This window comes from Styela clava, chromosome 6, assembly GCF_964204865.1.
Source record: "Styela clava chromosome 6, kaStyClav1.hap1.2, whole genome shotgun sequence".
Lineage (NCBI taxonomy): Eukaryota > Metazoa > Chordata > Ascidiacea > Stolidobranchia > Styelidae > Styela > Styela clava.
The window spans coordinates 14,986,658-15,010,647 of record NC_135255.1 but is presented as its reverse complement, the minus strand read 5'-3'; the positions used below and the strand labels follow the sequence as shown (position 1 = coordinate 15,010,647).

Sequence of the window (23,990 nt, the reverse complement as noted above, 5' to 3'; positions counted from 1 at the left end):
TGTATGGACGTTTTTACGCGAGGTTGAAAATACTATTCTGGAAAAATCGGAATGTTCTGGTAATATAGTTTCTTATTTTATTTAAACGCCAAGCACCATTACCAATTGAATGTTTGTTAATAGAGATTTAGATTATTAGTCAGCATTTAATATTTTATTCACGATAACTTTAAATAAAGTTACAAATTCCTAAACGAAAATCGGAAACATAGTCAATGAAAGCGTTACTAGTTATCCTAACCCTAAATCTATACACACATATACTATGTTTTATATTTAAATGATGTTCTGATGTGGTAGAGACGACAGCAAATATTGGCGGAGGCGGCGTTTCAAGTCTCAAATCTACAATACCAGTTAAACGAATTTATTTCTCTACTTGGTGAATTATTTTTATTTCAAAACTTCAGATCATTATGACTATGATTACCACTATGTTTACGGCAATATTTGACGGAAACATCATAATTTCTTCGATAACTGAATTACTTTTTGTGTTTATTGCTAGTAAGTGAAAACAAATTTTAAAGTTAATGATGAGGTATCTATAATTATTAAACTCTTTGTGAGAAAAGATACCGTTAAGAAGTGAATTTTGAGAATGGATAAAATTAATAGTTGAGATGGGCAGTAAAAATGAAAATTCGGATACCACAAATAAAACATCCGCATTTTCACTTTTAACAAGAATGAACAAGCAAGACTTCTTAATTCTATCTCATTAGCGTCCTTGTTATTAAACACGGAGCTGTGTTTTGGGTAAAATAAAATTATGAATGATAATTTGATTGTTGTTGTTGGAGTCAAAGATGCCCAAGTCTGGTGTAAATAAACCAGTCGCAATTCAAATTCACCTTTCATTCAATTTCAACTTGGTTGAAAAAAAATTAACAACAATATTATTGTATATGCTTCTATCAAGGTATTTTGCAATTTATCAACACAGTCGAAAGTCAGATAAATGATCTCAATGATTTTGATGAAATCAAAAACACATACCCGAGATTTTGGGTGATGGAATTTATAGAAAATTATGATACGTTTATAGTCGGGACAGTTGCTTTGAAAACTCAAGAAGACGTTACTAATCGACAACCAATATCCACTATCAAATTAAAAGTAAGTTGCTAGATAATTCAAACAAGGTCGAAACAAAATCATAATCAGGTTGGAGATATATATTTAACTTTATTAGTTGGTCAGTAATCAGGAACAAAAAGGCCTGCAAAAAGGATAAAACATTTACCAGTCATTTTAAGGCATATACATTGCCAGTTTAGTGTACTGTATACCATGTAATAATCGTTTTTGCAAAAATATTGCCGAAAATCTTCTCTTTTGACGGAACAATCGCTAACGCCGTTCGTAAAGTGATTGTCTTCGTTTTGTGCAATCACAGGTTTTTTAAATCTAAGTGTATCAAATTATATCTGTGTAAATTTCATTTTATAGAGAATGTCTGTATCATCAAACTTCAGAAAAGGAATCGGAAGAAAATTGCTTGCACATGCCGTAGATGAAGCTTCTGCATTGAGCTACAATCGAATCATACTGGTTTGCACTGAGATGCAAATGCCTGCTATTTCGATGTATTTAACTCATGGATTTATTACGACGAGAATTATTAACAAACCCCTAATGTTTGTGCTTCTTGGTATTAATATTCATTATATGGAAAAAAAATTGTAAAAATAATGTGATGCGCGATTATATTTCTATATTTTCTCTAATCTCTAGTAATGGAAGTTGGTTTTTGTACGGTACCTACCGTCAGTAGTTTCAACACTCTAAAGTTAAATACCTTTTACAGCTCGAGTGAAATTAATTTACCAGATTCTAATCTGGTTTAATTCTACATGAAAAATTCTTAATTTTAGTAATGATATGAAATGCTTCATCTAAAAATTAGTAATTTTATTCATTTGTAATTTCAAAGACAAAAAAAGATAGATGCTGCTTAAGGTTAAATTGCATATTCGAATTAGTGTCGCGGACTAGAGTGTCCGTGTTTATATTGTGTGTATATATATTTTTCTTATGTTCATAGACTGTTATGTTGACCCTTATTTAATGCTGTTTTGTCGGATTTGGACTCCGACCATTCACTACATGTGAGGCAAAAACTTTCGACCTCTTTTCTCCGGCTGCCGCGCTGGCGGTCGGTCGTGTTTTTAGTTCTTCAGTGATGTAATCTGTTATGCTGTTTTGAGTTTGGTATTGGAGTTGCCGTACAATAAACAACCAATCCGGAATCCTTGAGTCTTCTGATTCATCTACAACCACGGTAGCAACATCTCCGTACCGTGACATTAGGACTACAAGGCTATGCAAGATACTATTTGGAATGTTGGAACTTGTTAAAATTTACTCTTCCCTTGTGTGTGCACGACAAATTTGAGGAGTCGTATTTGCGCATTGTTTCAATTCTTAGTTTTGCATAAAGCGCACTAACGCCGTTTCGTAAAATTGGAAATGTCAAACATAGTAACAAATTATTGTGCGTAATTTTTTCCAAATTTTACCAAGGAATTATTATTTAACTATTATAATTGTCGTTATTGCAGATTTATTAAATCATTATTTGCACTCAAAATAACATTCAGGATTCACGCAATGACTCTCGAATTCACTCCTTCGTAGTCGTCTTTAACATATTTCGCCGATATGAATGCATAGTTCTCCCAGAAATATAAAACCAAATTTCGAGGTTCGCCGTTGCGTAAGTATTGGTCCTTCTTATAAAAGAGGACGGGCAGAAATGTAGCTCACCAACTTTAGAATGTCTAGCGTTATGGATGCATGTTGTATATGTATTAAAAATACCCAATTTTCGAGAATTCACTGAAAATATTCGACTTGAAATATTCTATTTTGCCCACCCTTGCGATCGGTAATCGCGCCAGTAATCTGGCGAAATCTCTTGCTAGTTCAAATGCTGCTGGTGAAAGGGTTGGCTGAAATGACCTGGAAAAATCGTAACAACCAGAACGCAACCTATTCGGGAAAATGATTTATAGCACGTCCGCATACGCTTTCTCCGAGATGTGTTTTTTACTAAATAAGATAAGTATACTTATCTAAATAAGATAAGTATAAATATTTATAGGTGACGTTGTTCGATAACCATCTCTGGTGTATTGCGTCTTCTTTCACACTCAAATGCAATTTGCATCCATTTTTCCTCAACTTATTTAATGAAAGAAAATCAAATAGTACAGCCATTTTGAACCAAACAGGCAAAAAAACTAGATTTAAAACAATTATTTTTGTACAAATTCCTATGTCGATATATGTTCACTTGATGCTGAATTCCTTCCAATTTAATAAAACTCAAATTAGAATGATCCTCACTGGTCGCAAAAAAATTGAAAAAATGAAGATAATAGCTTTCAGTAAATACCAACTTATTATCGAGTGAACAGCGATTGGTAGCAAATTATATCAAATTACAACAAAATGTTTTATTCTGTATAATATTTGAGGATTCATAGATGTCTCTGGGGACAAATTGACTATTAATTACGTCATCACTAGCGCACACAGAAAACGTGACTTTTAATTAGGAGGAGAATTAATATGTAGTAACATGCGCATTTTAATTTCATAATATTTTCCAACTTGTCTCGTCATTAGTCACATGCTCAGCAAAAGTCATGCGGCGTATTCAGGCACAACAAATCGTCAAAGTGCTTCACACTCTCAATTACATACATAAGCCAGTGAAAACAAGACTAACGAAAGCATGTTGAACTCTCAGTAACAAGAGACAATTATGAAGAGGCTTATAATATTTAATCTTATGAATAATACGATAATAACGTGACGCAACGTAGATTGCGGCTCATGTTTAATGTACAGATGTTCGGCAAATACCACGATTGAAACCTAAGTTTTTACATTATAATTTGTAAAAAGCATTCCCCGATTATGTGAAACGCTAGCTTGTTCTACTATGAATCAAGGATTGCGAATTCGCGGATTTCAAAGAGAAGATCTCCCCATAGTAAGGGAAATTGTTAGAAACGGAATATACGGACATTCTTATATAGGAGTGAAAATAAGATGCTGGAGAAATTGTAAAGTTCAGGTAATACCAATTTCAATTCAATGCATCGTAATTAATCTTATTATATCATTTATTAATCACCAAAGTTACAATTATTGGTAGTATATATGTGTACCAGGTTAGAGTTAGGCCATAATTTTATTCCGATTTTCCTTATTTTAGTTCTATTACGAGTTCGGGGACTGTCTGCGTTAGCAAAGTGAATATACACATAGGTGAATCCCATAGGTTTCAGTCCCTTTACACAACTTGATGGAAATTAGGCAAACCAAATTAGTTTTCTCCATATTGGTACACACACTTCTGGAGCGCCCAATTATTAAACGAGAATATTGGTCGGAGACCGAAGACTTATCGATCGAAACTGCGGTTTCGATTCATGACTCTATAGTGACACCACGTGTTCCATCACTAATTAATTAATGACTCGCTAATTATACGACATGATTCATTCAAAATCAATAAGCTTCTAGTCCGAGATATGGTGAATGCACATGCGAATTTGGAGCAGATTCAACCTCGCCTTCGTGAAATATCGCGTTCATCTAACAGACAAACAAACAAACAAACAGACAGACAGACAAGGAGCGAAAGCATCAGGAATGCAAGCGTTACCAGATAACAGTACAAATGTATTATGATGTATTTATCAGGTGGAGACACCCCAGTAAATAGTAGCTGAAGCAGAGGCACCATGACTATGATTACGACAATGTTCGCGGCAACGTTTGACGGAAATATAATCATTATATTGGTGACTCAGATACTCTTTCTGATTGTAGCGAGTAAGTGAAAACATTTTGATTAAATATTATAATATTATTTAAATACTAGCTAAAAATAATAGCTAAAAGGTGAACTCGGGAACGAAAAACAATTCATTGGTTCCGACGTGTAGCAAATACTGAAACAGAAAGCAAATTACCTATCTGAGCATCCACCATGTAAACAGCATTGGACAACCCATACGTTTACAGCCGTGTAATATAGAACCCAATTAACCGACCATGACAGTTACTAGATACCTAATTATGCTTTTTAGGTATAAGACGATTTTATGACTGAAAATCTTAATTATTGTTGTTGGAGTCAAAAATGCTCAATACTAAACCAGTCGAAATTCAAATTCACCTTTCATGCAATTTTATATTTGGTTGAAAACTATCTATCAACAATATTTTCACAATTTTTTTTTCCAGATCAAATTAATTTGCAAATTAATTGTTAACGGACCCCAAAAGGTCCGCGGAACCCACTTTGGGAGCTACTGTTCTAACCTTTTCAAATAATTAGTGAAATTGCATGCTTCAGCGCAAGCCATTCTGTCACGCATTATTCTATTCAAGTAAAAAACAACATTACAAAGTTCTCCGATACAGCGTTTTTGGCACTTTTTATACAAAAAGTCGACCTAAGACTGTTCTTTCTTGATTCAGGCCTTGAATTGCTACACCAAATAACTTCATCCGGGTCTTATGAACTAAGAGTGGATTTCGAAGAATGGACTGGCGTCAAGAAATTCGCAAAATACTCGTGAGTTTTCATTCCCTCATTTGGTACATTTACAATTTACATGCTTAATTGCATTTTCACCATACTATAGTGTTTTGCACTTACACAGAATGCTTCCAATTTTTGACAAAAATACACTTTTCATATTTGATGAACGAATTTTGCCGGTCGACTTTCGGAAGGTCCGCGAAAAAAATCTGTTATATGCTCATAGCTATCATAGCTTGATATTACACAAATTGATTGCTTAAATTTGCAAATACACATTTGTCGACGTTTGCTGCTCCGCAATCACTGATTCTTCATTTACTGTTTGATCACGCTGCCTGTTGTGACGTTTTTCACTATTCGGCGCATTGATTTTTTGGTTTTGATCTTTTAATGTTTTGTTTTAGTTCACAAGCCAGGAATCATTAAAAAATTGCAAGAGTTCCCTCATGGAATATTTTTGGCGTTAGAATTCACTTCAATTATTACACTGGTCCGTCCAGCAATTTCACCGAATATGGAACTGATTAGCTTCATTAAGTTTCAAATATGAATAATTTTCTCGGTTACGATAAATCTCACAGCTGGTAAATATTTGATATATTTTATATATTCACCCCAATACAAATCTACGAAGAATGAAAATTGGTTCCAAGATGCTTGGGCATGCTATACATCAAGCTACAGAAATGAGATTTCATCGTATAGTGCTTTACTGTGAAGACAGTCAAATGCCGGCTTTTACATTGTACAAAAAGTATGGATTTGAAATAACCGAGATTGTCGATAAAACAGCGTTTTCTGTTCTGTCCGCTGCACGTTTTTTTTTATATGGAAAAGCAACTACGTAGATTTGTAGAAGTTGATGCATAGAATTCTTCGAATAGTTTTGTGGAGATGTTCTGTAGCCACTTTATTTCTTGGAACATCAAGGTAACTTAAAACAAAATTAAATAATACTAAAATTGCTATTATAAATTTTGTAAAATCTAATTTCGAAAGTTATTATGTTTTTGGTAACCAATTTGAAACTAAAATTTCATTTTCAGTTAAAGTCAATCATTTGAAATCAAAATTTTCTTTTCCAAACTTATTATTCACTTGAGAATATTTTTAATTTCCACGACTTCGATTGAAACGTGATCAGAAACACTTTCTCACCAATAAGTTAATTACACGTAACAAGTTTTTGAAAAATCACTTTTGAAAAATGTTCAATTACAGAGCGTGAATATGACGTGAGATCGATATTTAATATCTTTATTAATTATATTCACCTACTCAGTAAAACCTATATATTCTTTTATATTTTCAATGGTAATCAGAACAAGAGTTGAACTAAGGGTGTATACATTGTATTCTGTATATATAGTCGGAATTGCAATAAAACTTGTAAGGTGTTTCAATCGACTATTCTGTGCTACCTTTGGCTATCGTTAGTTTGACAACTTGATCTCACGAACTTGGGACAAAACTCTTGTCGGTCAAAAGTCGTGTCAGACTCAACATATTACCCACCAACCAATCAACAATTAATGACCTTGGATGACCTTTTGACAAAATGCAGATGAAAGGAGTGCAACAACCGAGACGAACAACAGCTTGACCAATCCCATAAGCCAACCTGGGAGAAAACAAGATAAATACAAATAGGGTGCCATTGCTAATCTAACAAACTCTATCTTCCAATAGCTCTGACGCAAATAGCCGAGTAACCATGCAACGAAAAGAACTTCGACAAACTTGCACGATGATCTTGGAAACCACCCGAGACAACATTGACAGTCTGACTTCGGCATCAAAGCGTAACTTCTCAATCCCCTTTTGAACGAGGAATTTAACTGTAACCAACAACAAGGTTTGCGATCATCGTCATCAAGGACTCTACTAAGAAAAACAACTAGGCGCATCAAGGAGACGACTATGTTTATTATTAAGTGCCTCACGATTTGTATGTATCTTTTTTTTATTCTTTTAGTTTGTCATTTAAAACTGCTTTACCAACCCCTACAGTTACAGTCCCATCCCAATAGACCCAAATAGCAAAATATTTTCAATGTAGCAAATAGACGTTAATTTCACAATAATACAAATAAACGGTAAAATTAACTAAAATCTCCCCAAACAATCACTCCATTATGTTCGAATTCGTTGGAATCATTTTTTGTGTACTTTCTATCGGGATGCTATGAAACAGGGGTGGTCAACCTGCTTTTGACCTCGATCGACTATAATCTCCAAAATAGCTCGCGATCGACTGATTTTTGACATACACAAAAATGATTTAGTACTGAATATGCAGATAACTGCACACACGCATACAAAAAATTCCACTCGGCTCTGTGAGCACAATCGCCTTAAATATTTTTATTTTTCATGTTCCATTTAATTTGTTAATTCGATTATGTAATTTTACCTGGAGCAAATTTTCATCATTTATTTGTTAAAAATTTCTCAAAAAATCTTGTGAAGTATCCATATTATCTAAACAGAGAAAAATAAATATTCTCAAACCATAAATGACTGCTCAAAAGTTCAGTATCTAATTTACAATTTGTTTTAAATCCGATTCTTCGCTCGCTTGGAATTAGAAAAATTGGGCATGTTGGGTGCCAATGTGTTCTTGCAAATACGATTCATCACACTACTCTTGGAATGAGACAATAACTTCCGAATACTGCAGAAGTTTTTGTAGGATCGTTTTTCAGTCAAAACACACGATCTTCGGCAAGTTCATATCAAAATCTTTGCAGTCGCGAAACTTTCATTTGTTACCTAATGCTATGCGCTATCGGGCTTGCCCAGACTCAAATACCATATGTGTATATCGTATTTTGCGCATGTACAGAACTGTCCTCGTTTTGTTTTAAAACACACAACAGGCGCTGCAGAAAACTGGTTCAATGCAATTTTTGGGGTATTTTGTTGAATTCACTCAACATCAGATTCGATCGATTACTCGAGACGCGGCGATCGACGTGTTGGCCACCATTGCTATAAAGAAAGTATATTTAATTTTAGAGAAACTATGCAAGTTATGTATACTGCTGACAAATTTGAGATTTTCGTTATCATTTTTGTTAACGATTATAGCTCAAATTAGTTCAGAAAAACATTATTTCCAGAATAGCATGCCGAAACCAGAAAAAATGATTACTGAAATAATAAATCATTGTTCCAATCAAATAGAGATATTGGAATGACATTCGATCAGTTTTCTAATAAAATATTTCAATACAGTGTAATAACGTAAATTTCACAAAATTTCGAATTTTTTTTTAATTGGTACAAAATTTGAACAAGATCTGCCTTTGTGGCTCATAAAATATTCTGTCAATGTAAGGACAGTATTAACATCTCTCCAATCAAATGAAACAAATAGAAAAAAATGAAATTTTACTAGAATTGTTACGTTGTTCTCTTATAAGCAACATGAACGAAAAAAAGTACAAATAATTGATTAATGAAGACAGCATCCGAAGAAATAACCTACATACTTTTGTAAGAGTGAAAAGGTCGTCGCGTTCCACGTGGGGCAATTCACATTTGTCTTTGAATTGAAAACGAATTGACTTTTGCGTTAGAGTCGGGGTTGCAAACAATTCTGACTCCGACTACAGTTTCGAACTCTGGGAAAATCAAATTTTGAAAACAAAATCTTTATCGCATGAGAGTCCAATTTAATGGATTTTCAAAAGTAATCTTGGTGATTTTTTGAATTTCTGTTTTGACTTCCATTATCACCAGGGAATGTGTGAAATTCTGACATCAACAAGTTCTAAATTTTGCAGTTTAATTAATGTTAAGATTCCAGATCTAGTGAGAAGTGTCAGAACATGTTGAATTCGTACTATACTTTCCGAGAGTATTGAAATACCCGAATTAATTGTCTGCTACACATATTTTTAACGATAACCTTTAAATACTGACCAAAAGCTAAATTAGACAGTATTACGCAGCCAAACGGGGAAGTTTAATGTCAGACAGAATCAATCGCCTATTTGTCTACTTTCTATCGGGATGCTATAAAGAAAGCAGATTTAATTTTGGAGCAACTACACAAATTATGTATACTGCTGATAAATTTGAGTTTTTTGCTATCATTTTTGTTAACGGATATAGATCAAACTAGTTCAGAATCTGAATACGAACGATGGAGTTCAAAGAGTTTGCAATATCCCAGAGTCCAAAGTCCATTAGCCATAACCGATAGGATGCGACCTCAGAAAAAAAGATCCCGTAAATCGCGCTTTTACGACAACTTACTGACGTTCCTGTCATTCCTTAGGAAAAATCGTGGAAGAAGTCGTTCGAGACGTAAATCCGACTATTGCTTTAGAATGTGGGGCTTGGTTTGGATATAGTGCGGTACGGATTGCACGTTTGATGAAACCTGGTAGCTGTTTTTACTCGTTAGAGATCGACCCAACCTGTGCGAAGTTGACAGAACGATTTGTTGAACACGCTTGGTTAAGTGACAAGGTTAGGGAAACGATTATTCTACATAACTATAACCTACCCGGACATTCCCTTATATTCAGAAATAGGATGGTATACATAAGTTTAAGAACATTTTGTATCACATTCACAAATAAGAGAAATGAATTTCAGTAAACCATGCCGAACTTTAATTCTAAAAATCATGATCGGGTTTGCTGATTATCACCAAATAATCCCACCACTGTTCATGTAACTACTAGTGCTGCGTTGTCGGAGTCCAGTAGCTTTCATTTTCCAAACACACAAGGACATTGTCAACAAGGTAATCCACTCGAGTCGTTCAAGTTGTGACTCTGATCATTCCGTCTGTTATTGACGTGACTAAAGGCTGTTTTGATTTTTTCCAAACCTAAGAATTAGTAGTTTATAAGCCCTGTATGATACTTCTTCCTTAATACTTCAGGTGAGAGTTGTATTAGGAGACGCACATGAAGTAATTTCACAGCTTAAGGAAAAGTATGGGATTGAAAAAATTGACTTGGTGTTGCTCGATAACGGCTGTGAAAACTACAAAGGCAATCTGGTAGAAATGCTTGATGCTCGTTTAATACAGAAAAGCAGCGTCGGTCTTTGTGACAACATTTTATACCCAGGTAACGACAGTGATGCTGGCAATAATTCGACGTGAGGTATTTTTGATATTTGTTGTAAAATCTTCTGTAAAAAGCCCCGACTCTACTGCAAAAATGTGAGATGTAAGAATAACAATCCCGCCACGTTTTAAGTATTTACGCGTTCGCTCAGCCTGACATCGCTGAATTCCATCAGTGAATAAAAATTGTAACTGGTAACTTATAAATTTCCTATTTTGAGCGGTTGCGAGGGTGTTTTTGGCAGGGACATGCATTGTTCCTACAGTATATATATATATATGTCTACATGACATTGCAACAGTAGCCAAATAATAATCAAAATGTCATTTACTTGGAATTCGATTGTATTAACAGTGCATAATTATACAGAGATGGAATAATTTATGACGACTTCGCTGTCAAACAAAAAAAAAATTTTCTGCGTTACTTCCGATTTAGAAATATCAAAAATCTTTTTTGCAGTCTTTGCAGAAGCAAGAGATTACAAGGAGTTTGTCCGGGCGCATAAAAGATTTCATAGTACTTTCTTCGACACACATCTGGAATACACACCAAACGTAAAAGACGGAATAGAGAAATCTACTTACTTAGGATAAATATTGTTTTTGATTTTTGGTAAAATACACAGGATTGATACAAATCTATGCTTTTTATTGATTCATTTTAGTTGATAAATAGTTTTGGATCGAGGTGATGTTACCGTTGCCTCATTATACAGTCGCGATTTGGGAAAATGCTTTTTAGTTCATATAATCACTATGAAATTATTCGATTTGCAGGGCAATGAATATGTCCAAAATGCCTTTAAATAGAAACATTGCTACGTCTTAGAGTTGTGAAGATTGACTGAATGCCAATACCCAAACCCAGGTTACAGCAATGCGATGGTTTGAAATATAATTTTTGAACCATTTCACCAGCTCTTTCGCAAAGATTAATCTCTTTCCGTGATGAAAGATGCAGCACCTCATGTTTTATCGAGAAACGCAGTCATTTGATATTTATAGTAACGTAAACATCTTGTCAGTTTTACAGGTTTAGTAAGTTTGATATTGTTGACGCTCTAATTTGTAGGCAGTGGCGCTGGTTTCCTTGCAAATCATTTGAAATTGGTTGAGCGGTCTTGCTTTCTGTTTTTACATTAGGATTGTTGCGCGCTAGGCACGATTAAAAAATGTTGATTAGAGTTGATTCATATAGGCCTAGTTTGGGATAATTTTATAAGCATAAGGCTGCCTTTGGTATTGTGTTTACGGTGCTCCTGAAGTATGTGCACCAAGATGTCGCATAACCTGAACCCTGACCTGGTACACATACTATGTTCAGGCTGTGTGCCATCTTGGTGCACGTCTTAGTTTTTACAGTAATAATTTAAATATTTGATTTGATTGAATTTCATTTTATTAAAAACTGATTCCATGTTCAACTTGTGATATTTTGAGCCGGGAATAGCAGACAAATTCGGTATGTTATAATTTGTAACTCTTTCTGATTTGAAGGCTGCAAGTTATTTCATAATAATATGGTTCGACTTGCTAACTAAGTACATATAGTAATTGGTTTATAAATTTGAGTAAGCCTTCCAAAACCCGAATTAATTAGGATTATTTATTTAGTGCAAGTATTTTGTGCTGATTTGTAATAAGATGACCGTGTCAACTGTATAGTTTGAGTTGTGTGTTTGTATGGATTTGAGGATACAAACTTGGGACCTAAAGACCTTGCTATGGAACTGTTAATATATTTTAGTGTGCAGTCGTTGTCGTCCAATGCTCAAAGAACGGCTGTTGCATCTCACTGTAAAGTATGAACTTGTGAAAATTACTTTCTTTAGCACAAACGAGCCCAGGAATGTGCCACACTCTCAGAGAGGTAATTTTTAATACTAATAATAGCTTACATTAAAGCATATATGAAAGTTTCACTTCACCGGTAGTGCAGAATTGTCCGGGTATAATTATTTGAATAGAATAAAATTTAGTAAACGGTCACTAGAGTCAATTGTTAAGAAATTTAGATAAACATATATGTAAAATAAATTTGCTTGCGTTTTCACTGTTTTAATTATAGGAATAGTAATTGCCAGACTCGAAGGAGAGTTACTCAGTTGATCGCTAATCGGTTACGGCTTCCCCTACCATCAAGTCGATGCACCTCAAACAAGTATCTGGCTAGATCTTCCCATAACCGACCAGGAGTGAGGAAAGGGCGGGATTCCCAATATCATGGACCGTTTCACCAGCTTTCTTGTATTCGATCATATTTTGAAGTTTTTTCTCATATTTCAAGAAATCGATCGAAAATATTTTTTAGTGATTAGTCAAGTCGCTTCGATTCAAATATTCGAGCCACCCCAACACTTTTAATGGGAAGTAAAATATAAGATTGAAATGAGGTGCAAACATCATTTAAACTTTAATTTTGAATAAAAAGAAGCATCGGACACACGATGTTAAAACACCATATAAATGTGGAAAAGCAATGTATCGTATCGCGAATATAATGTGAAAGCGTCCATCTGTAATTAAAGTAACCGTATTATAATTGATGATATTAGAAAACAAGAGAGCTACGCCCAAATATATGGACACGTCTGTTCGCAGCAGAGTACGGTTTACTGTACCGTCAGATCACAGTCTACAAATATATTCACACCAAGCGAAGCAGTACAGTAGGACACAAAATGGCGTCCGATGTCCGCAGAACGTTTAATGACGTCATAGCAAACAAAAACAAATCTCACAGAGCTAACATAAATATTTAAAATGAATAAAAGTAATAGCCTTCTGGGGAAAAATTTTATCTTCAACCACTGAAAATTTCAAAGCAATTGGTCCAGTATTCAAAGAGAAAAGCGGTTTTTTAATATTTCACTAGGTGTGTTATTCCGGGTGAAACAACAAGAACAACATAATATTGAAACGATCGTTATGTCCATACGTGTCCAATAACAGTGGTATATCTAGGAGCAGTTGAGGATAAATAGATTTCTTTTTATATACAAAAAATTCATCAAGTCATGATATGGTTGGTGAAGATATAAAAAGTTTGATATAATGATATAATTTATTTGGGCGATTTGACAAAATTTCAAACATCGTGTGAGCTATTTAAACAAGGAAGGGAACAGATTGTTTCTCTATAATCCTCGAACTCTCTTCGCTGTGTGTGAGATGCAATTCCAGAACTAACCTTTTTTTTGTAGACAAAGGGAGAGTTTATTTCATTTGTCAAAACACCAAACACACAATTTATACATTCATAAATAATAAATAAACAGATGCTTTAGATACATTACTGGAAGGCAATGATACGACCTTTTAGAGCCGAATCATATGCGATACCTTACCAGTACTAGGTCCTGTGACAATGATCCATTTTTCATAATTCAGTTTCAACGTGAATTGAATTACCAAGTGATCCGAGTCACTTCTGTATTACCAGATCAGGTACCGCAGTCTACCATTGCCCATAAAAAACTTCCCGAAATCATATGCGGTGACTTGCCAGTAACTGTATCGGGATACGGTACCGGTACAAGGGTTGTCATTGTCAAAACTTTTCCAGGTCCTGTGACTTCGACTAAGCGCGAGAACGGCGAGATCCGCGAACGATCGCTGAGCAAGATATCCGCTGACATGCTGATATTTTTCCAGCATCATGTTTTTACTCCCAGATGAAAATATACGTATAGTCCGTTTCTAACAATTTTATTGGGGAGATATTCTATGGGGAGATATTCTCTCTGTAATTCGCGAATTCGAAATTTTCTGTTCATCTTGATAGACCGAACTAGCGTTGACCACAACTGAAGAATGCTTTTTGCAAATTGTGATGTAACAAACTTAAGGTTCCATTCAGATTCATATCGTGGTATTTGCCCAACGTCTGCATCTTAAGCGTGTACCGCAATCTGCGGTGCGTCACGTTATTATCGTATTATTCGTGAGAATAATTATTATGAGCGTCTCCATAATTGTCTCTTGTTCGTGAGAGTTCAGCACGCTTTCGTTAGTCTTGTTTTCAGTGGCATATGCAGGTAATGCGAGGTGTGAAGCACATTGACGAGTTGTTGTGACCGGATACGCCGCATGCCTTTTGCTGAGCATGAGACTGATGGCGGGACAATTTTGAAAATATTATGAAATTGAAATGCGCATGCTACAACATGAGTGGATATTAATATCAATTCTCCGCCATATTTGAAGTCATGTTGTCTGTAAGCGCTAGTGATGGAGTATTCAATGTGGTATTTGTGCCCAAAGACTTCCATAAGTCCTCAATTATTATACAAAATAAAACATCTAATACTTCTTTTTGTTGTAATTTGATATAATTTGCTACCAATCGCTCTTCACTCGATAATAAGTTGGTATTTACTGAAAGCTATTATCTTCATTTTTTCAATTTTTTTGCGACCAGTGAGGATCATTCTAATTTGAGTTTTTTAAATTTGAAGAATTCAGCATCAAGTGAATTTATGTCGAAGTATATCTTAGCGAGAAAACTACGTATTAATACACATTTCTCGCTCTTCCCTCTTTTGTTTAGAAGTATTTGAAAAATTTAAAAAGAGATATTCAATGTTGACAATTAACTTTAACGTAGTTGCTTCTCCATGCAAAGTATCGGCACATCGGGCAGAACAGATAAGATTGTTCTATCGATAATCTTGGTTATTTCAAATCCATATTTTTTGTATAATTTTAGGGCCGGCTGTTGCCTGTCTCCGCAATAAAGCACCATACGCTGAAATCCCAATTTTGTAGCTTGGTGTATAGCATGCTCAAGCATCTTGGAACCAATTTTCATTCTTCGTAGATTTGGCGTGACAGATAATCTCTGCTCAAAATACATAATGAATTTCGGACAATTATATCTCAGATTAAAATATATTAAAATTGGCACGAAACAAAGTTACGCGTACGTCCTTGAAGGTAAAGGAAGCTTACTGTTAATGGTTAGAGTTAAGCAACATCACATGTTGCACAACGCGAAGAAATAATTCAAATATTCAGTGGTGTCAACTTATTCACTTATTTTTAAAATATGATTTTACCTTCAAAGCCACTGTTGTTTTTTGGTCGTAGACTTCACCATCAGGTGTAGCAAGAGCAACGGATCCAACAATCTGTTTTTGATTATTTATGATTCCATCTAACACCCAGAATTTAGTATATTTTTTCGCAACTACTCCAACATGCCTTAAGTCCCTTAGTTCGTTTCCAATATCCCTGTAGAATTTTAAAACGCCTGAAAAGATGAATAGTTGGTATATTATACGTTTATATATATACATTGTAGTTTATTATCTTATATTATTTTCTTCGAACATGCCAATGCCAGCGACGATTCTTGAGCTAAGATGATAAAAATGAACGTCCAGATGTCTTCATCAAGCAAAAGCATTAGCGCTGTGGTGACAGCGAGTAGAATGATCTGAAACATAGTATTTTCAACTACTCTTACTTTTGTTCATAACAACAGTTATTCAGTTTATGCATGGGGCGTACATAAAGTCTTTTAGGTTTATAAAAAATCCCATCCTCGATATAAGCTCTCTTGATCCCATTCCCCCACAACACACAATGTGACAATTTCAAACCTTTTCATACCTGCGTATTTGTGTTTTTTCTGAAATAATTTTTCAAATTGTGTAGCCACGGTGCGTAGAGATTGTCGCTGATCATTTTTATTGTTTCTTCAAAATCCTCCCTCTCTATCAAACGGATATGGTTTCCATCTTGTGTTTCCAAACAATTCGTGCACATTATTCAATTTCTGACATGATATTTACAAGAAAAAGGAGACAATGCTGTCAGGAAAAAACATACTCAAAACAAATCTTTTATTCATATAATTCCCGAGCTCACAAATCTTCCATTGCTCATACATGTAGTCTACCTTATTCCTACCGCGATATCAAGATATTAGAATAATCTGCGTAAGGTTGTAACGGTATTTGTTATCAGGTAAACTACCTTATATGTATTCGTGAATTTGGAATAGACAGCGTCAAAGCACTTCTTTATCAATTGTCTGAAATTTGTGACGATCGATGATGACGACATTCTCACTGCGATCGTGTTATGATACGATATGCTCTTCCAAGTCGATTTTAGGCGTCATCTATATTTATTGGACACGGAGTGGTCCCATGGATCGTTTTGTTATTAAGTTGTTGTTGTTCTTTATTCATTCTTCTTCTTCTTAACTTTATGAAAAAAAAACTTTTTATTTTCATTTTATTACTGGACCAATTGCTTTGAAATTTTGATTGCTATTACTTTTATTTATTTCAAATATTTCTGTGAGATCTACGCGACGTCATCAAAATTTCCGCACCCTGTGACGTGTCCGCGAGCGCATTTCAGCGGATCTCAGCGAACGGCGGCGGATCTCGTTCTTAGCGGAAGCGAGAAGTTTGGGGAACGGTAGACTGCGGTACCTGATCTGGTAATACAGAAGTAGCTCGGATCAGTTGGTATTTTAATTCACGTTGAAACTGAATCATGAAGAATCGATCATCGTTACAGGACCTGGAAAAGCTATGACAGTCCCTGTACTGTTACCATTACTCTGGGTAGTCGAGTTGTCTCTGATGAGTTGTTCGTGTAGTCAAGTTGCCCGCCTCCCGATACGGTTACTGGTAAGTTACGGCATACGATTTTCGGGGAATTAATGATAAAATATTTATTTTTTGCTTTCCGTGCACTGTTAAAAAAATTTTTCCAAATTTACTAAAAAAAAATGGCAGCAAAAGTACTGGCCCATGTAAAAAAATTTAAAGGCCCTATCAGTAGTATTATGAACAGTATTTTCAGTAAATTTACAGAGATTGATGGTAGCAAAAATTACTATAAAACTGTAAAAAATACTACTATTTTGACGGCAGTAAACCTACCCACCAGTAGTAATATTTTTTACCTTAAAATAGTAAATAAAATTACTATCTCGATGGCAGCTACCTTACCCGACAGTAGTACCATACAATACTAGCATGATGGTAATTTCTCACTCGCGATGACCGAACCACTACGAGAGTAGCAAAGCTATTTACTAGCACGACACAACAGTAAACACACATATTACAGTTAAAATAAAAAAAACGAGATTCTGGAAACGAAAATCATTTTATTACAATTGATATTTTTATAAAACCATAAATACACACTGAATGCCTTTGGGGCTTGTAAAACAGTTTCGAAAGAAATTTCAGAAAATATATGGTCTACAGTCAAATTTAAACACCTATTAGGAGACGTTGAAGGCTATCCATGCAATAAAATGAGGGCACAAGTTCTTGTAGGACATAGGAATTCTGTATGTAATGGATCAAAATCGAGTTTCTATTGGCACTTGTTAGAAATCTGGTCTATACATTTCGAGGTCTATTTATTTATCTCAATAGATCCAAATAAAGTCAAACAAGAAAACGTTTTAGGACTGGGTTGTTTAGTTGACAAACTTATTTTGAAATCAAATTTCTGGATACCAGGCTATGAGACGCTGGCAAACGTGACATAATAACGAGACTATTGTAAGAATTTCACGATTTTTTGCACTTTACTCTAATTATAATGTTTCAAAATGAAAATTTTGGGAAATATCATGCAACCTATTTTGTAGCTATGGCAAGAGTTTCAAAGATAATTATGCAAGATAATTTTCAAGATAAGATTTCAAGGGGCGTGAAGTCGAAGAGCGGGAGTTTGAGGATTTTGGTAGGAGCATGAGTGGGAGTTCTAAATTTTGAAGCTTGCAGAGTCTATAGAGTTAATCATAGTCGGAGTTTATCCACACTTATGAATAGAGTTTGACTGGACATTTTTAAAGCTCATGAGCTAGGAGCAGAGTTTGCAGAAGTTGCAAATTCGAAAATGTTAAAATTGATAAAACTGGACAAAAAGTTACACTAAAGCAGCTAGCATAGCAGCAGTCAAATCTTATAAGATCAGGGAGTCAAGAGTTTTAATTCATATTTTGAAAGAGTCTTGAGCAGGAGACGGAGTCATATATTTGCAAATGTGGGAGTTGATAGTCATGAGTGGAAGCCAGAAATTTTGTGGTTGAAGAAGATTACGGAGCAGAGTTTGTTTAAAATTATCCAGACTTCACACCCAACACACAGCTAAATCATTTTTTATCAAATTAATCGATCAGCCAAAAGCAGGGCTGCGAACTCGAACTTCGAAAAACTCTATCAAATACATGAACTCAAACCCCTGACCAGGGTAATGAACTCGAACTTGAGAAACTCAATCAAAGGCATGTGAAAATTTGATCGAGTTTTCACCCCTGGTCAAAAGTGATGTAAGCTGCAGTAACACCACCAAAGTTTACTTAAACATCAATTTCTAACAACGGCACATATAACGCCTGTGATAGATTCACTCTTCTTGCAAGGCCGATTACTTTTGCATGAACGTCTTTGCCTTTACTTTTTTTCGACTTAGTGCCTCTGGGGTTTATGTCACCGAAGAACCTGAAAAAAGACCGAACTTAAATGGCGAATAGGTTTCACATATGAAATTTGGAAAACGTCCTGTCATCTCACCACCAAAATAGTAAAAACACAAACACTGGACAAAAATAGTAAAAATGTCAGGTATTTATAATGTATCGTGCCTTGCCAAGGGATAAACAAAAAACTGCCAGTGGGCCAGGAATGCAATTGCTAAACCAGGAAGCACCAGATCCTCCTAGCCTCCAGTTGTCGCAAATCGCAATAGGCTCATCCGCTCGTTGACATTCGATTGCAAATGCAGCAATTGAAAAATATTGTATTAATTTCTGTCATTAGTAATGATTTTTTGCAAATATATCAAAAATTTCCTGCTACAAAATGGAGAGCACAGTGACATCGTTTGAAATTGAAGTTCATTAAAATAGGATTGTTGTGAGTTCATTTTTCACATATGGATGTAAAACATATTAGATTAGGAGGAAACATGTGTGGTACCGCCAGTCAGTCTATTATTAACCACCTAAAACTGTTTAACTAATTAAATTATTCTCAGCCCTACTTATGGCCCAGTCCCCAGGATATGGACTCCATGAGTTTGTGCAAGTCCAGTCACATATTTCCTTTTCACAACCCATTTTTTGTATTGTATGTCATCAAATAACACTACATGACAGAAGTAACAGGTAATTCGTCAACAACGTGTACATTGTGCCAACAGCAAGAATTATATCAGCACTGTAGACTAGCACATTTTTTCTTACCTCTGAATAAAATCAAACGTCAGCAAGGCCTTCTTTGGATATTCTATGTTGAAAACATAGAACGAAGCAAACTGAAAAGCTACCGCTTCAAAAAACGATCTACAGGAACACACCACTTCTCGTTCAGCGATGACGTAAAAAGTCTCAGCAGTCGCTACCGTGTTACCTGAAACACAAGATTGTAAACTTTAGTTTCGAATCTATAGGCTTATGAATAAAGTGAAAGTCACTCGACAGGTTGATTAATCTTATTATCTCAACTTCTAAAGCCAACTAATAACAAATACACTTACTAGAGGTGGACGATTAGTGATTTTTTTGATAATATGCAATTACACAATTATTAATTGTATAATAGTACGGTCATCTCCAAATTGGCTTTGGCTATATATCTAACATAGCAGACATGGATTTGTTCTTATTTTCACTCACCGTTGATAGCAAGCGCAACACTGATAAAACGAAGGGAGAACTTATTACATTGATGAGGCTTATGATAAGCATTACGTTCTTTCAGAAATATTATATTTCATATTTCAAGCAATGCATACTGTGACGCAACAGTTAAAGCAGGTTGCATGACAGAAGCTGGTGATATTATTTTATAATAATCACAACTGAGAAGTATATGGCGACACAAAATGGCCTTTGAAAAAGTTGCGCAGAATTAATCACAGGAAAACAGCTATCATATCATTTTTCGAAATTGTTCCCGATATTCACAATTACATCGCTCACCTCTAACACTTACGGTACCTATGCAAGCAATAAATGGAGATTTTGGAATATCTTTTAATATCTGGGAAAAAGTGGTTTCTTTCTGAAAATAGGCAAAGTAGTGAATGTATATGCAAAAAAATTCTGTTAACCAGTATCATGCAGTTAGTTTCCAATTAATTTGCAGTCGGCTCACAAAACTTTATACGAACAGTGTTGTGCAGAAGTTACATTACTCTTGATGCAAGAACTTTCAAAAAAAAGTACTTTACACAAAAAAAGCATAGAACATACCTGGAAACACTTAAATATTTGGTTTAGGTTCTCTCCGAAATAATAGGCGATCAACGTGACCACCCCAGTCGATTTTGGTAATTCAGTTTTCAGACTCTTTGATTCCGATTTTGAAGAACTTATAAATTCAGAAATTTTCTTATTGGTTGAATATTTCAATGTTCTAAATAATAATGCCTGCTAAAACGCTTAAAAACAGTGAAAAACCGTCAAAAAACACCCAGAACCCTGCTAAAACGCTTAAAAACAGTGAACAACCGTCAAAAAACACCAAGAACCCTGCTAAAACGCTTAAAAACAGTGAAAAACCGTCAAAAAAAACACCAAGAACCCTGCTAAAACGCCTAAAAACAGTGAAAAACCGTCAAAAAACACCAAGAATCCTGCTAAAACGCTTAAAAACAGTGAACAACCGTAAAAAAACACCAAGAACCCTGCTATAACCCTTAAAAACAGTGAAAAACCGTCAAAAAACACCAAGAACCCTGCTAAAACGCTTAAAAACAGTGAAAAACCGTCAAAAAACACCAAGAACCCTGCTAAAACGCTCAAAAACAGTCAAATAATACAGTGTAAATTGTGAAATCGCCAAATACGTTCCGAACAAGATGGCCGCCTTGTAGACTTTGTAGGTATAGTTGAATCAATGACTTCAAACAACATGATAGGCAACTCTGACGTCACTCCATAAGACTACAGGCGAAAGATTGTATTTCATGATACGCTCCAATGCACATATTTCTCGTCGCCTTTCGCGTCCGTTTTCCGCTCGCTTTTGCTACTCGGCGTCTTTTTTACGTGTAGTACCTGTCTTTTTGCGCCTGTAACGAAACAAAATAATCTCTATATCTAAGAAGTTTTGCTCACTTGGAAAGCTGGAATGGCAGGCAAGCTGTAAAGAGCAATTTTGGACATCATAGACGTTTATTTTTATAATAGAAGATTACAAACGCGATAGCGGAAAGATTTGTGTGGAACATTTTGCAGATAATGACAAAGTTCAAAGTTAGTAATTTTAATGTTTGCGCTTAATCATTGAAATTTCATTTAAAGAGGGTGTCATACAAAACTGTGCTGTGATACAATTCCATAACACAAAGTTTGCACCTATCGAACTTGCTTTTGTAGGTGAATTTATTAGACATATTACATATTCAGTTAATCGTAGGTAACATTGCTGGTACATAATGCATCGTAGATAGGTTTGTTTAAATTTAGGAATTTAGCTCATAGCCCACTGATTAATATTATCTTCTATGCGGGAGGTTGCAGGGCTGAATTCAACCAGCAGCCTTACCGACCACCGGACGAAGCTCATTTAGTTGGCTCGAGCAAGTCTTCTTGAAATGCTTGTGTGATGGAAACTACCTATCTTTTTTGCCTTCCTCCGATTTTAGACAAATTTATTATGAGGGATTTCGCATATAATTCTCATTGATTGTTGGCTGTTTATATTTCCTATTGATTGTGAATTCTGATTATAACAAAGAGTTAAAACAATTTTTATCTAATTTACTGGCACCCTTTTCTTGTCAATACTCCAAGCTTAGGTAATAAACAAGACAATACATTTATGTCATCTGGAAGCAAAATATGCACACTAATTAATAGTTTGGCACATTGAGATAATACATCATGACAGAAAATACAAGTTAAAGATATGTATGACCATCACATGGTAATTAAAATTAAAAAAAATTAATAGGGGCTGTGGAGTATGAAAAGTTCAAGACAAAGAAAAGAACAAATGTTCATATCTCATGAACTTTCAATTTTGCCCCCATTGCTTTGTGAAGGCCAATATATTTCGAGTGGCTGAATTGGTTTACCTTTATGATAGCAACGATTTTGTATTTAATATAGCGAGATTATTTCAATTTAATTGAAGTGATATTATTTCCCAAAGCAATGCTTGAATCGTCTAGAATAGATCAGTGGTGTCAAACTTATGGGTTTTCGAGAGCCGCATTGCATTTTGGAAATTGTAAAAAGAGCCGCAAACAGTTTTTGATAATGTATACTTAGAAGATATTTTTAAGATAGTTTTAGTTTGTGACATATATTGTGATGCAACTAAACAGTTGGATTAAGTTTTATTATTTTCTTCGTTTTCAAATGCAATTACATATTAATATTTGCATTCCACTATTATTGCAACATTTGCAAGTTACTGTGTTTATTACAAAAAATCATAAAATTCTATGTACAACCATCAAAATCATTTTTGAACAAGCTTTGAATAAGGAAAGAATAATACATACACTAAAAATAACTTAATCTAAATATATGAACCTAAAATTAACAAAAATACTACAGTACAAACTCAATGTTTTAATAATTACATTTGTCCTGACGTTTGGCATCTTTTTTGTGTCACTAGCATACTAAGGCCAGGATGAAATGATTTTATAGTACCAACTCTAACTAACGAGGCCACATGATCATGGGTCAATCTGTATCTTTGCAAAAGTCTAATTAATTCCAGTAATGCAAAAAAGTTACTTTTATCATTTCATGTATAGATCAGTAAAAAAACAAATGACAGATTTTTTCGACAAGACATTTCGCACCACATTGCGTGGCATAGGATTGCTTGAATTATTATTGATATTGATTTTTAGTAACTAAGTCGTTGTATAATTATATTAATATACAAACACATGGAAATTTTCTGTTTGAAGTTGTTCTTCGAATTTGTCATATTGACTGCTGAGCTTATTGTGTTTTTTTCATTGTATTGATGGAAATATGACAAATTAAACAATGTGCTTTAGAATTTTGCGAGAAGTAGTTTGTTACAACTCCCATTTTCTTCGAAAATGCCACCTTCTTCATGTACTTTGCGTTTAATTTAATCAAGTGTTTTATTCAAGTATTCTTTTGCAAGCTTGATGTGTATTCTTAATTGGGTCAAAATGTGGACAAAAAAAATTAATATTCCAAAACTACTTTCAGTAAATTGTTTTCTGTGTAAATAATCAATTTCACTTTAAAAGTTTGAAAAATCTATTACATTTAGATAAAAAAAACTTCTAAAATACTATTACAATTATTGTTAAGCGTTCGAAGGCCGCACTGGAAGTTCTCTGGGG

General features: G+C 34.7%; 3 protein-coding genes and 1 long non-coding RNA gene across 4 annotated transcripts; 2 read left to right on the top strand and 2 right to left on the bottom strand.

Moving 5' to 3' along the window:
• LOC144424548 (N-acetylaspartate synthetase-like) lies at positions 1-2,252 on the top strand. The gene is made up of 4 exons (XM_078113935.1): positions 1-59; positions 411-507; positions 923-1,119; positions 1,453-2,252. Exons 2-4 carry the CDS (start codon positions 417-419, stop codon positions 1,687-1,689), a joined length of 525 nt encoding a protein of 174 aa, XP_077970061.1. The 5' UTR covers positions 1-59; positions 411-416; the 3' UTR covers positions 1,690-2,252.
• Positions 2,253-3,952: 1,700 nt separating this feature from the next.
• LOC144424237 (catechol O-methyltransferase-like) lies at positions 3,953-11,255 on the top strand. Its single transcript, XM_078113351.1, has 3 exons — positions 3,953-4,087; positions 10,470-10,659; positions 11,122-11,255. Exons 1-3 carry the CDS (start codon positions 3,953-3,955, stop codon positions 11,253-11,255), a joined length of 459 nt encoding a protein of 152 aa, XP_077969477.1.
• A 3,964-nt stretch (positions 11,256-15,219) lies between these two features.
• Positions 15,220-16,096, bottom strand: LOC120331460 (N-acetyltransferase family 8 member 3-like). The gene is made up of 3 exons (XM_039398544.2): positions 15,993-16,096; positions 15,719-15,912; positions 15,220-15,501 (listed from the first exon to the last, which is right to left on the bottom strand). Exons 1-3 carry the CDS (start codon positions 16,066-16,068, stop codon positions 15,259-15,261), a joined length of 513 nt encoding a protein of 170 aa, XP_039254478.2. The 5' UTR covers positions 16,069-16,096; the 3' UTR covers positions 15,220-15,258.
• Positions 16,097-17,422: 1,326 nt separating this feature from the next.
• On the bottom strand, positions 17,423-21,509 carry LOC144424584 (uncharacterized). Its single transcript, XR_013476812.1, has 4 exons — positions 20,899-21,509; positions 20,644-20,707; positions 19,888-20,053; positions 17,423-19,144 (listed from the first exon to the last, which is right to left on the bottom strand). It is a non-coding gene; the product is annotated as an uncharacterized LOC144424584 (long non-coding RNA).
• Positions 21,510-23,990: the final 2,481 nt, after the last annotated feature.